Source organism: Phyllostomus hastatus, unplaced genomic scaffold (assembly GCF_019186645.2).
Source record: "Phyllostomus hastatus isolate PE091 unplaced genomic scaffold, TTU_PhHast_1.1 phas_scaffold_21, whole genome shotgun sequence".
In the NCBI taxonomy this organism is placed as follows: Eukaryota; Metazoa; Chordata; class Mammalia; order Chiroptera; family Phyllostomidae; genus Phyllostomus; species Phyllostomus hastatus.
In genome coordinates, this window is record NW_025334017.1 from 48,659,739 (window position 1) to 48,674,437 (window position 14,699).

General features: G+C 71.3%; 1 protein-coding gene across 1 annotated transcript in view; it reads right to left on the reverse strand.

Moving 5' to 3' along the window:
* ZC3H3 (zinc finger CCCH-type containing 3) overlaps positions 1–14,699 on the reverse strand; it is a 43,415-nt gene that overhangs the window by 8,964 nt on the left and 19,752 nt on the right. Inside the window, exon 5 of the mRNA XM_045860823.1 lies at positions 3,418–3,605. Within this exon, the coding sequence (XP_045716779.1) occupies positions 3,418–3,605 (188 nt within the window). The remainder of the gene's footprint in view (positions 1–3,417; positions 3,606–14,699) is intronic.

Below are 14,699 nucleotides of genomic sequence, written 5' to 3' on the forward strand. Positions count from 1 at the left end.
GGCCCAGCAGGCAGGTGCCTGCTCCTCGAAACCATGGGGTACCTTGGAAGTCACCCCTCAAAGCCTCAAGCACAGAGACTGAGCAAAGCGTCTCCAGGGCACTGAGTGTGGGCCGAGGGAAGCTGCTCACACAGTGGCCAGAGGGGAGAGCGGGGAGGAGCGGTGAGAGATGGGGGGAGCGGGGCCAGGGGTGCAGGCGCTCCTGCCTGCGGGGGGGTGGGCCAGTCCTGCAGGAGGAGGGGCCGCACTGACCCACAGCCCTTGCCTGCCTTTCAGACCTGAGGTCACCCCCCAGGACCCAGGAGGGCAGGGCAAGAGCTTCCTCCGGATGACCACCGAGTCCCCAGTTCCACAGGCGTGCGCAGACACACACACACAGGCACACGCACGCACACACACGCACGGCCCTTCCCAGACCAGCTCCGATTTCCACAGGCGACTGCTGAAATGGGTCTGGCGGCAGGAGGCAGCAGTGACGTCACACAGGAGTGCTGGGGCAGTGACAGAGCTTCTGGGCTGTAAAGGGCCGTCCGGCCTGCTTGCTGGCCCCGAGCTGCCCCGTCGGAGCTGCGGGAAGGCCGGGCAGGCACCCTGCCCCACCCTCCCCGGCGGCCTCCCCCAGGGCCCGCTGCCCCCGTCCTGCGCCCCGGCCCCGGCCCCGGCACAGCAGCTCTGCCCCGGCCCCGGCCCCGCCCCAGGCGGCCGTGCCCCCACAGGCTGGACCTCCGACACCCCTTCCCCACGCCCGCCCGCTGCTGGGCCCCGACAGCTCCCGGGCACACCCTGGGCCCCTCCAGGCCTGGCCCCCCTCTGAGCCCCGTCTCCCCAAATTTGAAAAGGGCGTCTGCGGGCTGGACTGCAGGGCCCCGCAGGGGGGAGCGCTCTGCGGGGCGCCGCCCTGGCCGCGGAGCAGGAGGCCTTCAGGCGGCCCCGGGCTGCAGGGCCCCAGTGCAGCCCTGGTTCCCAGGCTGGGGGCGCCAGTCCGGGGTGGGGGGGCCGCAGGGGCCGATCCAGGTGGCACGTGGTGCCGCACACCTGCCAGCCGGCGGGTGACGGAGTGCAATGCGATAGCTGTTGCTGATCGCGGTTCCCGGGCTGCCACCCAGGCTGCCGAGCCGCTGCGGCGCCATCTGCCCCCGCGAGTGACGGCTGTCGTCACGTGGGTCCGCCTGTCAGACGGTGGCCCCCGGCCGGCCTCTGCGGGGGGGGGGGGGTGCGCTCCCCGCCCCACCCTGCCCCTGGGGAGGCCCCGGCGCGGGCTCCCGAGGGAGGGTTGTGGAGCGAGAGGCACCCTCTCAGTGCTGCGCGGTGCTAACACGTGCGGAGTGTCGCCGGCTGCGACGGCGCAGGCCGAGGGCTGAGAGGCGCTGAGAAGCTCAGCTGCAACCGCACCCTGGGAGCAGGAGGCGCCGAGCCGGGGAGAGAACTCGCACTTCCCGGGGAGCTTCCCAAAATAGCGGGCCGCCGCAGTCCACCCCCACCGCCAGCCCCCAGCCCCGCAGCCTCTCCGACCAACCGGGCTCCGGGGCGGGGCCGCAGGCAGCCCACCCCCAGGGAGAAGACTGCCCCCCTCCCCCCCCCCCGGCTGGCTCCAGCGGCCTAGGGAGCCCAGAAAGAGGTGTCTGGGAGGGAGGGAGGGAGGGAGGGAGGCGGGGGGCAGGGTCTGGGCGGCGGACAGGCTGGCCGGCCTCCGAGCGTGGGGCCGACCGGGCAGCAGCCACGGAGGGGTGGCCGGACCTGGGCCACAGGGGAGACGGTGGAGAGCGCCCGCTCGGGCCCAGGGCCGGCCCCGGGGCCGGGTGGGGGGGGGGCGCACAGCAGCTCTGGCAGGGGCACCGGGGCTTCTGCTCTGCCGCGGGGACCGGCAGGCTCTCGGGGCCGTGGCACACGCAAGGCCTGGCACAGCACCCGCCCCCAGCGCAGCACCCAGTGCACCCGGCCTCCCGCCAGAGCCCGGGGGCGGGCCTTGGGCCCGGGACTGAAGCACAGCCCCGCGGCTCTGGCTTCTCCGCCCCGAAGCGCCTGACCAGCTCCAGCTGCTCGCCGGGGCCTGGGAGCCCATGCGGCCGGGGAGGGCCAGGAGGAGGGGAGCCGCCCCAGGAGGCCGCGCTTTCTTGCTGAAGCGGAAGTCCCTCTGACACCCGAGGAGGAGATTTATTCCTTTAATTACTCTCCATCCAAGTGGGCTGCTGGTCAGTGGGCACAGCGCCGGCGGGGAGCAATTGCCCTCCTGGCAGCGAGGCGCCGGCCACCCACAGGGGCCCAGGCTGTGCCGGCCAGGTGGGCGGGCCTCAGTGGGCCCTGGCTCTGTCCAGCCCTGTCCTCTGGCCCAGCCTTGACGCTGGGAGTCCTGAGCCCAGGGCTGTCCCTTGGAGGCCACCAGGGTGGGCCTGGCCGGCAGGGTGGCGGCTGTCCCCAGCACAGGCCGGTCCCAAGAAGAGGCCTCCTGGGACCTGGGACCCCGACCCCGTCCTCCTCACTTTACTGCCTGGAGGCCAGCGCTGGGGAGGAGTTCAGGGAAGGCGGCTCCCAGAGCCCGGCTCTGACAGGGCAGCAGCTGCCCCCAAGCGCCAGACCTCCCGAGGCTCCCGGCCTCGGGCAGGCCCTGTGGACCGGACCACACGCACCAAGGCTGCGGCCTTCCAGCTCTGGGGTCCGAGGTCGCCGGAGCAGGACCCGCCGCTGGAGAAGGGGCTGTCCTGACCCAGCACGGTGCCCTGTGGGCTGGCCCTTGCAACAGCCCTGTGAAGGGGCGTCGCCAGCTCCCTGCACCTGCTCCTCCCCCGAGCACAGGGATGGGGAAACTGAGGCACATAGGCAGGCAAAACCGTGGCCGCCCAGGCACCCCGTGCCTCTGCCGGGGAGCACAGCGGTCCCTCCAGGGGAGAGGGCAGCAGGCCGGCCCGGGGGGCCGGTGGGCAGGGGAGGGGCTCAGGCAGCTCTTCCCCCCTGCTCCTCCGGGGGCTGTGGGGCAGGGATGGGGGTGCTGGGCCTCCGCCACCCACACACGCCTGCACTCCTGCCCCCCGTGTCTGACGGAGGAGAGGGGGGGTAAAACCGGACTGCAACCAGGGCACTCTCCTAATCAGTCTGTGCAACAGGCGAGCCCAAGGCACTGCGCCTGTCAGCCTGCCTCCCCCGGCCAGCACGACCCCGGGGCCCCGGCCCCGGCCCCGTCCGCTGCGCCTGGCCCGTCTCCTCTGTCCGGGAGCGGGACAGGGAAACCAGGGGCTGCTCAGCCGAGCAAGAGCCGCAGCCCGCCCGAGGGGCCTCCCTGGGGACAGAGGCCGCGGAGCCTCCCCACGGCTGCCCAGCCCGCTCCACTGCCCGGGGTTGGACGTCAGCGCCGTGACAGAGGCACCGTGGGCACCAGGATGGGGGCCCCGGGACCCTGGATGCGCCGCCAGGGAGCCTCACCTGCACGCAGGAGAGGCCTGCTGCCCCCCTCGCCGCCAGGCCGTCCGTCTGTCTTGGAGAGCTTGTTGGCCGACACCTTGTAGAGCACCCCTCCGATGCAGCGGTAGCCCCTGTCCCGCCACCGCGGGGGGCCGGGCTGGGCTCTCCCCCCCCCACGGGCGAGGCGCAGGCGGCTCAGCGTCAGGGACCTGCAGACACGGGGACACGCCAGTGAGCCAGGCCCCAGGGCCCCGGGCAGGAGGCCTCTGTCCCCTCCGTGGCACAGGAGGCGGCACCTCACCGGGGCTGGGACCACGTGAACCCCTGAAAGGTCATGGGGAGGGGACACCCCTCCTCCGACAGGCACACCCCGGGGACGTGACATGACTGCCGGAGCCCGGGAGGAGGCCCCCGCAGACGCCACGGCACCCCCACGGGGCCAGCCGCAGGCCCCCGGCTCGGGGCTGCCCGGGGGCACCCACGGTGGTCCTGAAGGCTGTCCCGGCTGACTCGCTCTCCCCAGCTGTCACATGGGCCAGCGGCCACCAAGATGAGGGGACAGGGGCATGCAGGACGGCCGGCAGCCTCATGATTCCGGAAGGGCACGGGGGCTTGCCCCTCAGGGCAAATGTCAGCAGTGATTTGTTTGTGCAAGTGGAGCTCAGTTCCACAGCAGCTCAGACTCTGTCCGTGCACTCTGACCACCGAACCTCCGGCACGCCGCCGGCCGGTCTGGACACGGGGCACGGGTGTCCTGCGTCCACGCTGCCTCCCCCTGAAGAGAGCCGCTGCTCAGGGCGCCCCGGGGGAAGCGGCCGCAGCGGCAGAGTGAGGACAAGGGTCTGGGCCCTGCAGGGCCTGCCTTGGGTGCTCACGCGGGTCCCCCACAAGTCTGCACACGGACCCCCAACTCCACCTCGGGCAGCAGGAAGCCCTCTCCTAGTCACCCAGGGACAAGGGGGGCGCCCCACACGGGGCTCTGATGAGTGCCAAGGGCACAGGCAGCCCTTGGGGCATCCCAGCCCCCAGGTGGACCTGCCCGGAAGTGAGGGCCTGGGCCGGCGCCCCGCTCTCGGGCGCAGCTGCCCCCCGCCCCACGCAGCCCCACCACCGCTCCGGTCCTCGGTCGCCTCATCAGCAAACCTGGGGTGACGCGCCAGCCGCAGCCCCCAGGGCCCACTGGAGAGCTGGTGTGAGCCAGGGCGCTGGCTCCGGGCCCGAAGCTGCAGGGTAAGTGCAGACGCAGGCGGGAGGAGCGGGGCCTCCCGCACGGAAGCACTTGACCCAGTTTCCCTTAATTAAAACTCAGATTCGCAAACACCAGCCTTGGAAGGAACCAGCCGGGCCCAGGGGCCTGGCTGCACGCAGCCCGACCGCAGGGCTCGCTGCGGGCCCCGGGCATCTGCGTGGCCTGGCCAGGCTGTGAGGAGGGAGGGCAGGGCTGGGAGGGGCCCTCCGCCTCGCCAGCCCCTCACCGCGGAAGCCCATCAGCCCCAGGGGCCCGGGGCAGCTCCGGACCCTCTACAGGAGCTGTGGCCTCTGTTCTCAGGGCGAGGTTCGGCCTGAGTCCTAATCCCCACAAGCCTGAGCTGAGCCCAGGCCGGCGGCCACCACGGCTGGTCCAGCTGGAGCCCGACAAGCACCTGAGAGCCTTGGGTGCCCCGTTGGGAGAACCCGCTGGGAGAACCCACTGGTGTCACAGGCGGCCTGGAGGCGGTGGACAAGGCCACAGACCTTGGGGAGGGCCGGCCGGGCCCCAGGGGAGAGCCCGCCTGCCCGTGGGACGCCGGTGCGGCCTGCAGGCGCGCAGAGCCACCGGTGTCCCCCCTGCCCTGGCTGGTGTCCGACTCCTGGCCTGCGGCGCCCAAGCCAGGGCCCTGCAGCCCCGCAGCCCCGCACCGCCGTGGGTGTCACGGTGCTCCGGCACGCCGTCACCCTGACGCCGAGGACAGCCCTGGGCGGGAGCCGCATGGAAAAGAGGGGGTGGAATTAATGAGATAACAGGGGCCAGGGACCCGGGGAAGGCAGCTCCCCTCGCCCGCGGGCCCGGTAATTCCTTCTCTGCAACGGGGGCCTCGGATCTAAAGGCTTCTCCGGCCGTCCGGCAGGCCCAGGCCGCCAGGAAATTTCATTAACGCCGGAAAATAGGAAAGGTATTAAGCGTGGATAATGAAGGCCAGGGAGGAAGCCGTGCCTTAAGACGGTCCTCTTTCTCGCCTTTGTAATGGGAGGCATGAACTTTCCCTTCAAATCCATTTCTAATCCATTTGAAATACTACAGCAAATTATCTTCCCTCAGCCCGAAAGCGGCCAGCCAATTTACTCCGAATAGAAGTGACAATGCCCCAGGATTTATCGCCATAACCTTGACTACACCGGGTGAGGGCTGGGCCCCCTCGCCCCCCGGGGGGCAGGGGGCCGGGTGGGGGAAGATGACACTCGAAAGAGAAGCAGCGGTGATGGGGAGGAAGGCTCACACCGGGCCGGCCGGCCAGGAGCAGCAGCTGTCCGCAGGGCCGCTGTGTGGGGGCCACCAGAGCGCCCTGGCGAGGTCATCCCGCCGGCCAGGGGCTGGGCCGGCCACGGCCCCCACCTGCCGCGCCGCAGTGGGGGTGGCGGTGGGGCCAGGGCAGTCCGGGCCAGGGAGTGGAGCGGAAGACGCCGGGGGAAAGAGACCCAGAAGAAGGGTCAGGACCTGCGCCAGACAGGGGGGCTTTCCCCGAGAAGCTGGGTGCGCCCACTCTGCCGGCCCCCCGCCCTCCACGGGTCTGCCCTGGGCCCCCAGGCTCTGCGCGCCCAGCCCTCCCCTGGCACGGCGCCCCCGGCCCCAAGGGCAGCCTGGCACCCTCCTCCCACGGACCCCGCGCCCGACCAGGTGCGCCGCCTCCCCGCACGGAGCGCCCGGGCGCAAGTGTGCGGTGGGCGGGCTGAGGCCCGGTCACCTGTGGGGAGCCAGGGCCGCAGGCACGGCTGCGGGCAGGGCCTCCACCAGGCTCCAGCCCCCGGGCTGGGGGTGGCCGGGCGGGAGGCGGGCAGGCCGGCCGGCCGGGGAGCAGAGAAAACGACCGGGGAAGCATTTTTCGGGAAATGGAGCACGACTTTGCGCAGCTCGGAGGCGAGCAGGGAGCGCGCTGTCAGCAGAAGGGGGGGGGGGCGGCCCCGCGCAGCAGATTCCAAGTAGGTCAGGCCCAGCGCCGCCGTGACGGCTGCACGCTGCTTGAGTGCGCTGTCCGCGGAATCGCTGACGGCCCGGCCCCCCCACCGCCGCCCCCTCCCCGGGGCCCCTGCCCTGCTCCTGGGCCCCGGGGCCAGCGCAGCCTGCGCCCACTCTGCCTGGCAGGGAGGTGGCGTGAGCCCCGAGCCCCTCTCGGACAGAGCCCCCAGCTCAGGGCCGGCCTGGCGCAGGGCGGCTGGCCTCCGGAGCCCCGGGGCGTGCCGGGACGTCTGCAGGGCAGGTGCCGCAGACAGTGCCGGAGGCAGGCAAACGGCGCCCTCAGGTGCGCAGCACCGGCGGCCTGAGAGCCGAGTGGGGACACCCAAGTGCGGAAGGGGCGTGCGTGGGGTGGCTCGAGCGGGCGTCACAGGGGCCCGAGGAGCAGGGCTCAGTGGCCGGGGCCCCGAGGATGGACGGCGCAGGCCTCCCAGCGGCTGGGGCCGTCCGCCCTGCCGCCGCTCCCCTGCAGGGGCCTGGCTCCCTGCGCCCGCCCGCCCGCCGCCTGCCGGGGGCTGGGTCTGGGGGATTGTGAGGGCTGTGTGACGGACAGGGGAGCCGGAGGGAGCAGGGCCGGCCCCTCGGGTCACCTGAAGGCCCCCTCAGGCGTCTCCCCCGGCTGCCCCGGGAAAAGAGCCTCGGGCGCCGTGCCGGGCCCGTCACACGCGCCGCAGCCCCGTACCCGGCACGCGGCCGGGCTGGTTTATGTGCTCGCAGCTGTGCGGCCGGCGCTCCGATCGATGGACGCATTACAAGCTTCCCTGTTAAGAGCCTAATAAACAACAAGATGGAAAGTAAAATTCTCCATAAAATGACACTTTTAAAAATCCATTTCAGCTGAAACTATTGGTGTTTTGTACGTTAGCTGCAAAAAACAGGGATTATTGGGTCTTAATGTCCCCACGAGGGAACGCTGAGGTCAGCCCGAGGGGCAGGGCCTGGACTCCGGGGCCCGGGCGGCCCCTCCAGGCTGGGTGCTCAGCCCAGGACCCCTGGCCGGTGCGGGCTGGCCCTTCCCCTGTGCCCTCACCCCCATCGCTCCCTCCGTCCCCCCTCCTCTCCCTGCCTACCCACCTGCCTACCTTCCTTCTGTCTCCCTGCCTCCCACCCCCGTCCAGCCTTGCTCACTGCCCGTACCCCTGGCCCCCGGGCCACCTGCCGGGGGCTCCCTGCCACAGGGCGGCTGGCTCAGGCGGCCGGCTCCTGCCCAGAGCCCCCCTCCCCCCCCCCGCCCAGAAGACCTCGGGAGGTCCAGGACTGCCTGGCTCCCGGCTCCCTGGGACCTGGGTGACAGTCCCTATGGGCGGTCGGTCCTGCACCCACCCTCCCAACCACAGTGCAGGCCTGCGGGGGCCGCAGGGCATCGTCGTCTCCCCTCCACGTCCCAGCCCGAAACCGGGGGGCACCTCCTCAGGCCGACCTGCCCGCCACCCCTGGGGCCCTCCCCGGGCCGCCCCCCACTGGCCGCGCCCTGCTCTCCCTCTCACCGGCAGGCTGCGGGCACCCGGCCCGGAGCACACCTGCCACGGCCCGCTGGCCGAGGCCGCTGCGAAAGCCCCGTCCCCATGGCCGCCTCTCGCCGGCTCCGTGAGCGTCCCAGGCCTCTGCCCCGCCCACCGCTCCGCACGGTCGGCTGAGCGCCCTCCCAGCCTGACCTGGCTGGGCCCTGGCACCCCATCTCTCCAGCCCCGTCTGGGCCGCGCCCCTCGCCCTCAGCCACACTGGCCAGGGTCCAGCCCCACGGCCACGGCCACCGTCTGCTCCGCGGGCGCCTCTGTCCACCTGGAGCAGCGCGCCACCGCCCGCCTGCCTGGTGGCCCCGAGGAGAGTCACATCCTGGCTGGGGGACGCTGAGGGCGCCGAGGGCCGTTCAAGCCAGGGGTGCGTGGCCAAGGGGGAACCTCGCAAGACCCAGATGCCACAAGCACTTGGGGACCCCGTGCGTCACTGCTACCCAGAGAGACTGATACAATGAGGGGCCAGCATCCACCCCTTCAAAGACCCCAGTGGGACGTCTCTTCCTGGGGTCACAGAGCAAGGGCAGCCTGGTCCCTGGGACGGCGGCAGCGCCCACAGCAACACCAGGGACAGGCCCACGAGCGCAACAGCAGAAGCTGCTGAGAGTCAGAGCGGAGAGAGCCAGCTGCCGCACAAACACGCCCAGGCGCGTGCAGCCACCCACAGTGCCGGCTGGACCGCACCGGGAGAGGGCAAGGCTGCGGCAGGTGTGCCCACGCCATGCAGGCGCCACGAGCTGCCGCCACTGAGGTCAAGGGGCAAGAGCCGCTCCTCCCGGTGCTCGTGCGGTGGGCGGGACGGTCGGGGCGGGGCTGAGAGGACAGAGACCGGGAGCGGCACCGGCCTGGCACCTGTGTGCTGAGGCACAGGGCGAGCGGCCAGTTCCAATAAAACGCGCACCTGTGAGGAGGCAGAGGGACCTGGGCACCCACCCCTGGCCACCAGCAGAAGGTCGCCCACGAACCGTCACGGGCCGAGTGTGAACACTGGAGCAGCAGGGCGGCCAGAGGAGGGCGTGACTGCGGTGCAGGGAGGGCGCCGGCACCCCGACGAGAAGACACAGGAGTGGGCGAAAGGCCCCAGGGCGCCCCACGGGGGGGGCCCCGCAGCGGTGGCCTCGAGCGTCGGCCGGCAGCGCCCACCTGCCCTCACCCCCAGACGCTGACCTCCTCGGCTCTGGAGGCTGCAAGTCCAAGATCACGGTGCCAGCTCCCAGCGAGGCCTCTCCTCCTGGCCTGCAGACCGACGGCTGGAGCCTCGCGCTGGGCCGCAGGGCCCCTCCTCGGTGCGTCTGCAGAGGGCGCTCTGGGCCCGCCCCCGTGAGGCACCTGGTCCCATAGGATGAGGGCCCCGCCCTACGACCTCATTGAACCTCCTCGCTGACCTGGGCCAAGGCCCTGCCTCTGAACACAGCCGCCACACTGGGGTCTGGGCTCCACCCCGTGCCGCACCGCGGACAGAAGAGGTCAGACACCCAGCAGCACCCGCTGCACAACCCCGTCCCCGTGAAGCTCAGAAACTCTGACCCAGAACCAGTCTCTCCTGACAGGAGCGAGAGGAGGGCCCCCTGTGGGGTGGGGCCCCCCGCAGCTGGGTGGTGGGCGCACAGGACAGAAGGCCGCCGACCAGACCCCTGAAGACGCAGCCGCAGGCGTCTGCCAAGGGAGGCCGAAGCCGGCCGCAGGGACAAGCACTCGAGCGTGACGAAGGCGGCATCTTTGAAACGAGGCGGGGAAGCCCGACTGTGCCATAAACGGGACCACCGTACGAAGTTAAGTCTGACCTTGAACGTGCACCACGTCCCCACACAAATCCCTAGCAGGTCCAAGTTCCAGACGTGAAGCTCGAACAAGAGGTAACAGAGCTCACGCGGGCTTGGGCGGGGCTGTTCCGGGCCAACCGGGTGTCGTCCTGGGAGAGCGAGGGGGCGGGGGGCAGGCGCAGGGAGCACGGGCTCTACCGGAGACCCCCGCGGATGGCACGGAACGGCGGCACTGAGAGTGGGGCGAGCGGCCGGAGGGCCTTGTGAGCGCGTCAGGGCCACGCCAGGGCAGACGACCAGGAAGCACACCCGAGTGCTGAACTTGGCCGGGACCACGAACACACGGAAACCCACCTGGAGGGCCTCCTCCCCCGGGCGGAGACGGCCGGCAGTGGCGGCCAGCACTGGGAGGGGCACGCGAAGATGCAACCGCTCGCCTCGCCCCCCCCAAAGCCCCGAGGGGCGCCCGGACAGCCAGACCAGCGCAGGCCTGCCCTGGACGGACAGATCTCACTGGGGAAGACAAAAAGTAATGACAAAGGGGAGCGATTTCAACAGCTGGCCCAACGTGGGGCCTAAATGTTGATCAAGTCGTGTCTACCCAACCTACAAGCCAGGAGTCTCCTCCTCCAAGAAGTCCTCCAGGCTGCAGACAACACAAGGGCAGGGGCCATCGTGGGAGGGAGCAGGTGGAGGCAGGGGAGGTCAGGGCTGGGCGCTCACGCGCTGCTGCGGGTGAGGTGCAGCCAGCACCTGCCGCACAAAGGACGGCCGGGGGAAGGGCTCGGCCAGGCCCGCGTCCGTCCGTCCGTCCGTCCGAGGAGGTGCTGAGCGTGGGGTGGCCGGGAGCTGGAGGTGCGAGGAGTCGAACTCCCCCGGAGTCCCGGGAGGCGGAGGGGCCCAGGCAACCCTTCCAGGGCAGGGCCCGGGCGCCTACTGCAGACCCCGCCCCGCCCCGCCCACACGCGGGCTGGGGGAGGGGCTGGTGGGCGGGGCCTCGGGTGGGCGGGGCCTGGAGGGCGCGGAGGAGCGCCCCGCCCCCGAAGGAGCCCAGATCGCAGAGAGGACAGAGCCCCGGCCGTAATTTACGCTCCCCCACCTATGCTTTATGGCCTTCTTAATTCGGCTCCTGCTACTATTAATGTAGTTAATGCTGAGATTATATCTATTTTCTGGCGTCAGGCAGTGATTTATTCAAGCCATTTTTCCGGCGGAGGCTCCCACGCTGTTAAATCAAGCGCCTTGCCAATTAAGTGCTGACTCGGGCAGCGGACGCAGCCCTAACAGACATCTAACCGCAAATTAAACCGGGGCGCACTCGGGGGAGCGGGCAGGGCCGCCGCGGGGATCTTGCTGACTCGGAGGGAAGTCAGAGGAAAATGAAGCGGCTCTGCCCGCAGCGCCCCTGGCCGCGGTGGCTGCCCTGCCAGCAGGGGGCGGCTGGGGGCCCGGCAGGCAGGGCCGCTGTCCCCTCACAGAGGTGTCTGCACCTGCAGCTGCCACCCGCTGGGGACGGACGCTGAAACTGAACACCCGGGCCTGCGCCTGCAGCGGCCAGCAGACCCGCTGGCGGCCCTTCGGCACCACAACCCTGGCCGGGGCCCCTAGCGGCCCGGGAGGACCCCTGGGGGGACGGGGTGGAGGGGAGGCTCGCCCAGGGTCCCCTCTCAGAGGACGGGGACACCGCGTCACACAGCGGTGGGGTGGGTGAGCGAGGCGATTGCAGAAGGAAGGCAGGGTGGGAGAGGGGGAGCGCCGGAGCCAGGGCTGGGGACGCCCCCCCCCCCCACCCGGCGCCTCCTTGGGGACGCCCACACCCCAGGGGCGCCTCCTGGCCAGAGAACCGCGGACGACACTGGAGAATGGGTCCTGGGGCGAGGCCGTGGCCAGGTCACCGGGGGCTGCCTGGGGCCCGGGGAGCACTTGTGGCTGGCAGTCCTCTCCGACGGGGCCCACGTGGCTGTGTGCCCGGACCCCGGGGCAGCGCCCCCCCGTGTCTGCAGAGGCCCTGGCCCAGCCCTGAGCAGGGAAGGAGGGTCGGGGTGCCGTCGGCCAACAGACAAGCAGAGGCCACCGGGGCACCGGTCATCCGAGCACCCCCACCGCCGCCTCTGACACCGGGTCACAGAGCAGCACTGCAGTGGCGTCCCGCGGTGTCGGCCACCAGGTGCGGGGGGTGACGGGGCATCTTCCTTCCTCCGGGGGCGGTGCTTTCCTCGGCCTCTGCTCGTCATTTCCAGGGACATCCGGGGACACCCCGGGGCACCAGCAGTCACGTGAGGGCCCACAACTCGAGCAAGGGGTGGCCTGGGCACGGGTCTCCCCGAGGGTGATCCTCCAACCCGTCCCCAGGGACCAGCCCCCCGCCCCAGGCCCTCGGGAGGCCCCTCCTCAGCAGTCCTGCCTTTGCAGAGCAAAGCTCCTCCCGGGCAAACAGAAGGGACCGCCTCCCAGTGCCTCAGGAATCACTCCACCTGCCCCCCCCACGCCCCCCGCACCGGGGCTCGGGGCGGTGCCCTGCCCTACAGTTCCGTCCTGGGGGTGGTGGTGTCTCACAGGCCCCCCTGCCCGGTCCTGCCCCGTGGGTTTGGTCCACCAGGAGTGAGGCCTGGGCGAGGAGCACGCCTGCCCGCCGGCCCCTCCTGCCGCGACCCCCCAGGGCAGGCCTGCGGGCTGCCGGCGGGCCGAGGCCACACCACACAGCTCAGTAGGGGCCTCGAGATGCTGTGTGACCTCAAGCAAGAGAGCTGGGCCTGCTCACGACCATGCAGCAGGGGGCGGGCGTGGCGGCTGTGCCAGCGCAGGGGCAGCACAGGGACCCTCAGCGCGGCCCCTGCCCAGGGGACAGGGGAAGACACAGACGCCCGGAGGCAATGGCAGAAAAGTCAGGGCAAGGCCTGAAGGGCAGACAAAGGCCTGAGGGCCTGAGAGACACTCGCAGACGCTGGAGACCAGCGGGTCTGGGGGCCGGGCCAGAGGGCGGGACCACCCCAGCAGGGACCGGTGGCAGAGCCCAGGCCAGGGAGGCAGAGCGCACTGTGCCCTGCCAGTCACCTCCTGCCTAGCAGCGCGGCCTCAGGGACACGGACGCCAGGCACACGCCCAGGCCAGCTCACCAAGGGCCCAGAGGCAGGTGACTGGCCCCAGCGACGGGCAGGCGGGCAGGCCCCGGCCTGAGCTGGCAGGGAAGAGGGTTCTTGCGCCCGGCACCACCTCCCCCGACGCCCCCTGCAGACGGTGCCCGGCCGCCCGCGCCATCTCACGCACACGCCGGGGCCCCCATGCCTGGGCCCCGGGCCCCACCAGGCAGGAGGCAGCAGCACAGACCTCGCATGGGGGACAGCTGTCACAGGGCCAGAGGTTCAGACGGACAGGGGTGGTGTGTGTGCCGCCCACAGCTGTGCCCCCCCTCTGGGAGCACGGGGCTCCCTGGGAGCTGGGTGGCCCCGGGGGCCCAGAGAACAGGTGTCCACCCCTCTGCAGTGCTGAGCGCTGTCCTGCGGCACCGCGCCGGGGCGGCCCCAGAGCTGCGGGCCCCGTGGGGACCAGGGCCGAACGCGCGAGCAGACCCGGGGCGCCGGCTCCCAAGGCCCAGATGCCGGAGAGGCTGGCGGGGCGTCCGCTGGCCGCCCTCCTCGGCGGGCGGCTGACCACCAGCAGACAGCCGCAGAATCCCAAGGGGGGGGGAGGGAGGCAGAAGGCCCGTGCGGGTCTGGGTGCCAGCGGGAGCCCGGCACGCGCAGGGCGCGCACTGCCGGCCAGGGCCTGGGCCCGGACCTCCGGACCAGGCTCCAGGGGGAGGCCGGTCTCTGCCAGCGACGCCTCGGGCCCCTTGCCCACCACGCAGGCCACCCAGGAGGGTGAGGTCAAGGCCCCGCGTCCCCTCGCCCCCGCCGAGCCCCGGCCCCTCCCCAGGCCTGGCGAAGGAGCCCAGGCAGGTGTCCCCGCTGCCGGGGCTGCCGACGGCCGGGCGGCCCGCCCGCCTCAGACAGAGAAATAAATGAATTAATGGGCCCAGGCGCGCTCTGAACCGACTTCCAAATTAAGAGTTGCGTCCTCGCTGTCAGGCCCCCGCAGGCAGGCCCCCGCCCGCCGCGCGGAGCGGCGCCCGCCCGTCCGTTAGAGTGATGGAGGCAGAGGGCCGCGCGGCCCTCCTTCCTAATGAGCAGCCGAAGGGATCGGTGAGCGTAATCTCACAGGCAGTAATATTTTATATAATCGCCAAGTAGTTCAAATTGAAAACCCCCAACTGAATCAATATTTACTGCATTGAAACGAAATGAATAGTAATAAGTCACTAAGCTCCCTGTCCTGTTTCATAAAGTAAAAAATTATAAAAACGAGCCTGGCGCGCACATTAACTGTTACAGTGCTCCGGGAGCAGGCGCCGCGGCCCCCATAAAGCAGGGCCCTCCAGCACCCGCCAGAGGAGGCCTGCCTCAGCGCGGCCGAGGGGTCGCCCCGGCCGGAGCCTGGCCACCAAGGGCTCTGGGGCGCCCTCCCCGTCAGCCTCGGGTCAGGCCTCCGCTCCGACGCCACCCCAGCGCGGCCACGGAGGGCGGCCGGCTCCCTGAGGGCGGAGGGACGGCGGGGCGCTGGGCTGCCGAGGAACCAGTGTGAGGGCAGAGGGCGGGGCCGGCACGGGCCCTGGGCCAGGGTAGAGCCAGAGCCTGCCACCCCCACCCCGCCGGCCCAGGAGCCCCGGAAAGACTGGGCACCCCCTCTGGGCTCCATCCCCCGGGGGGCACCACGCCCACAGGGCTCCAGGGGCGCAGCAGCACAGCCGGGCGGCAGAGACCACAGCCAAGAGGG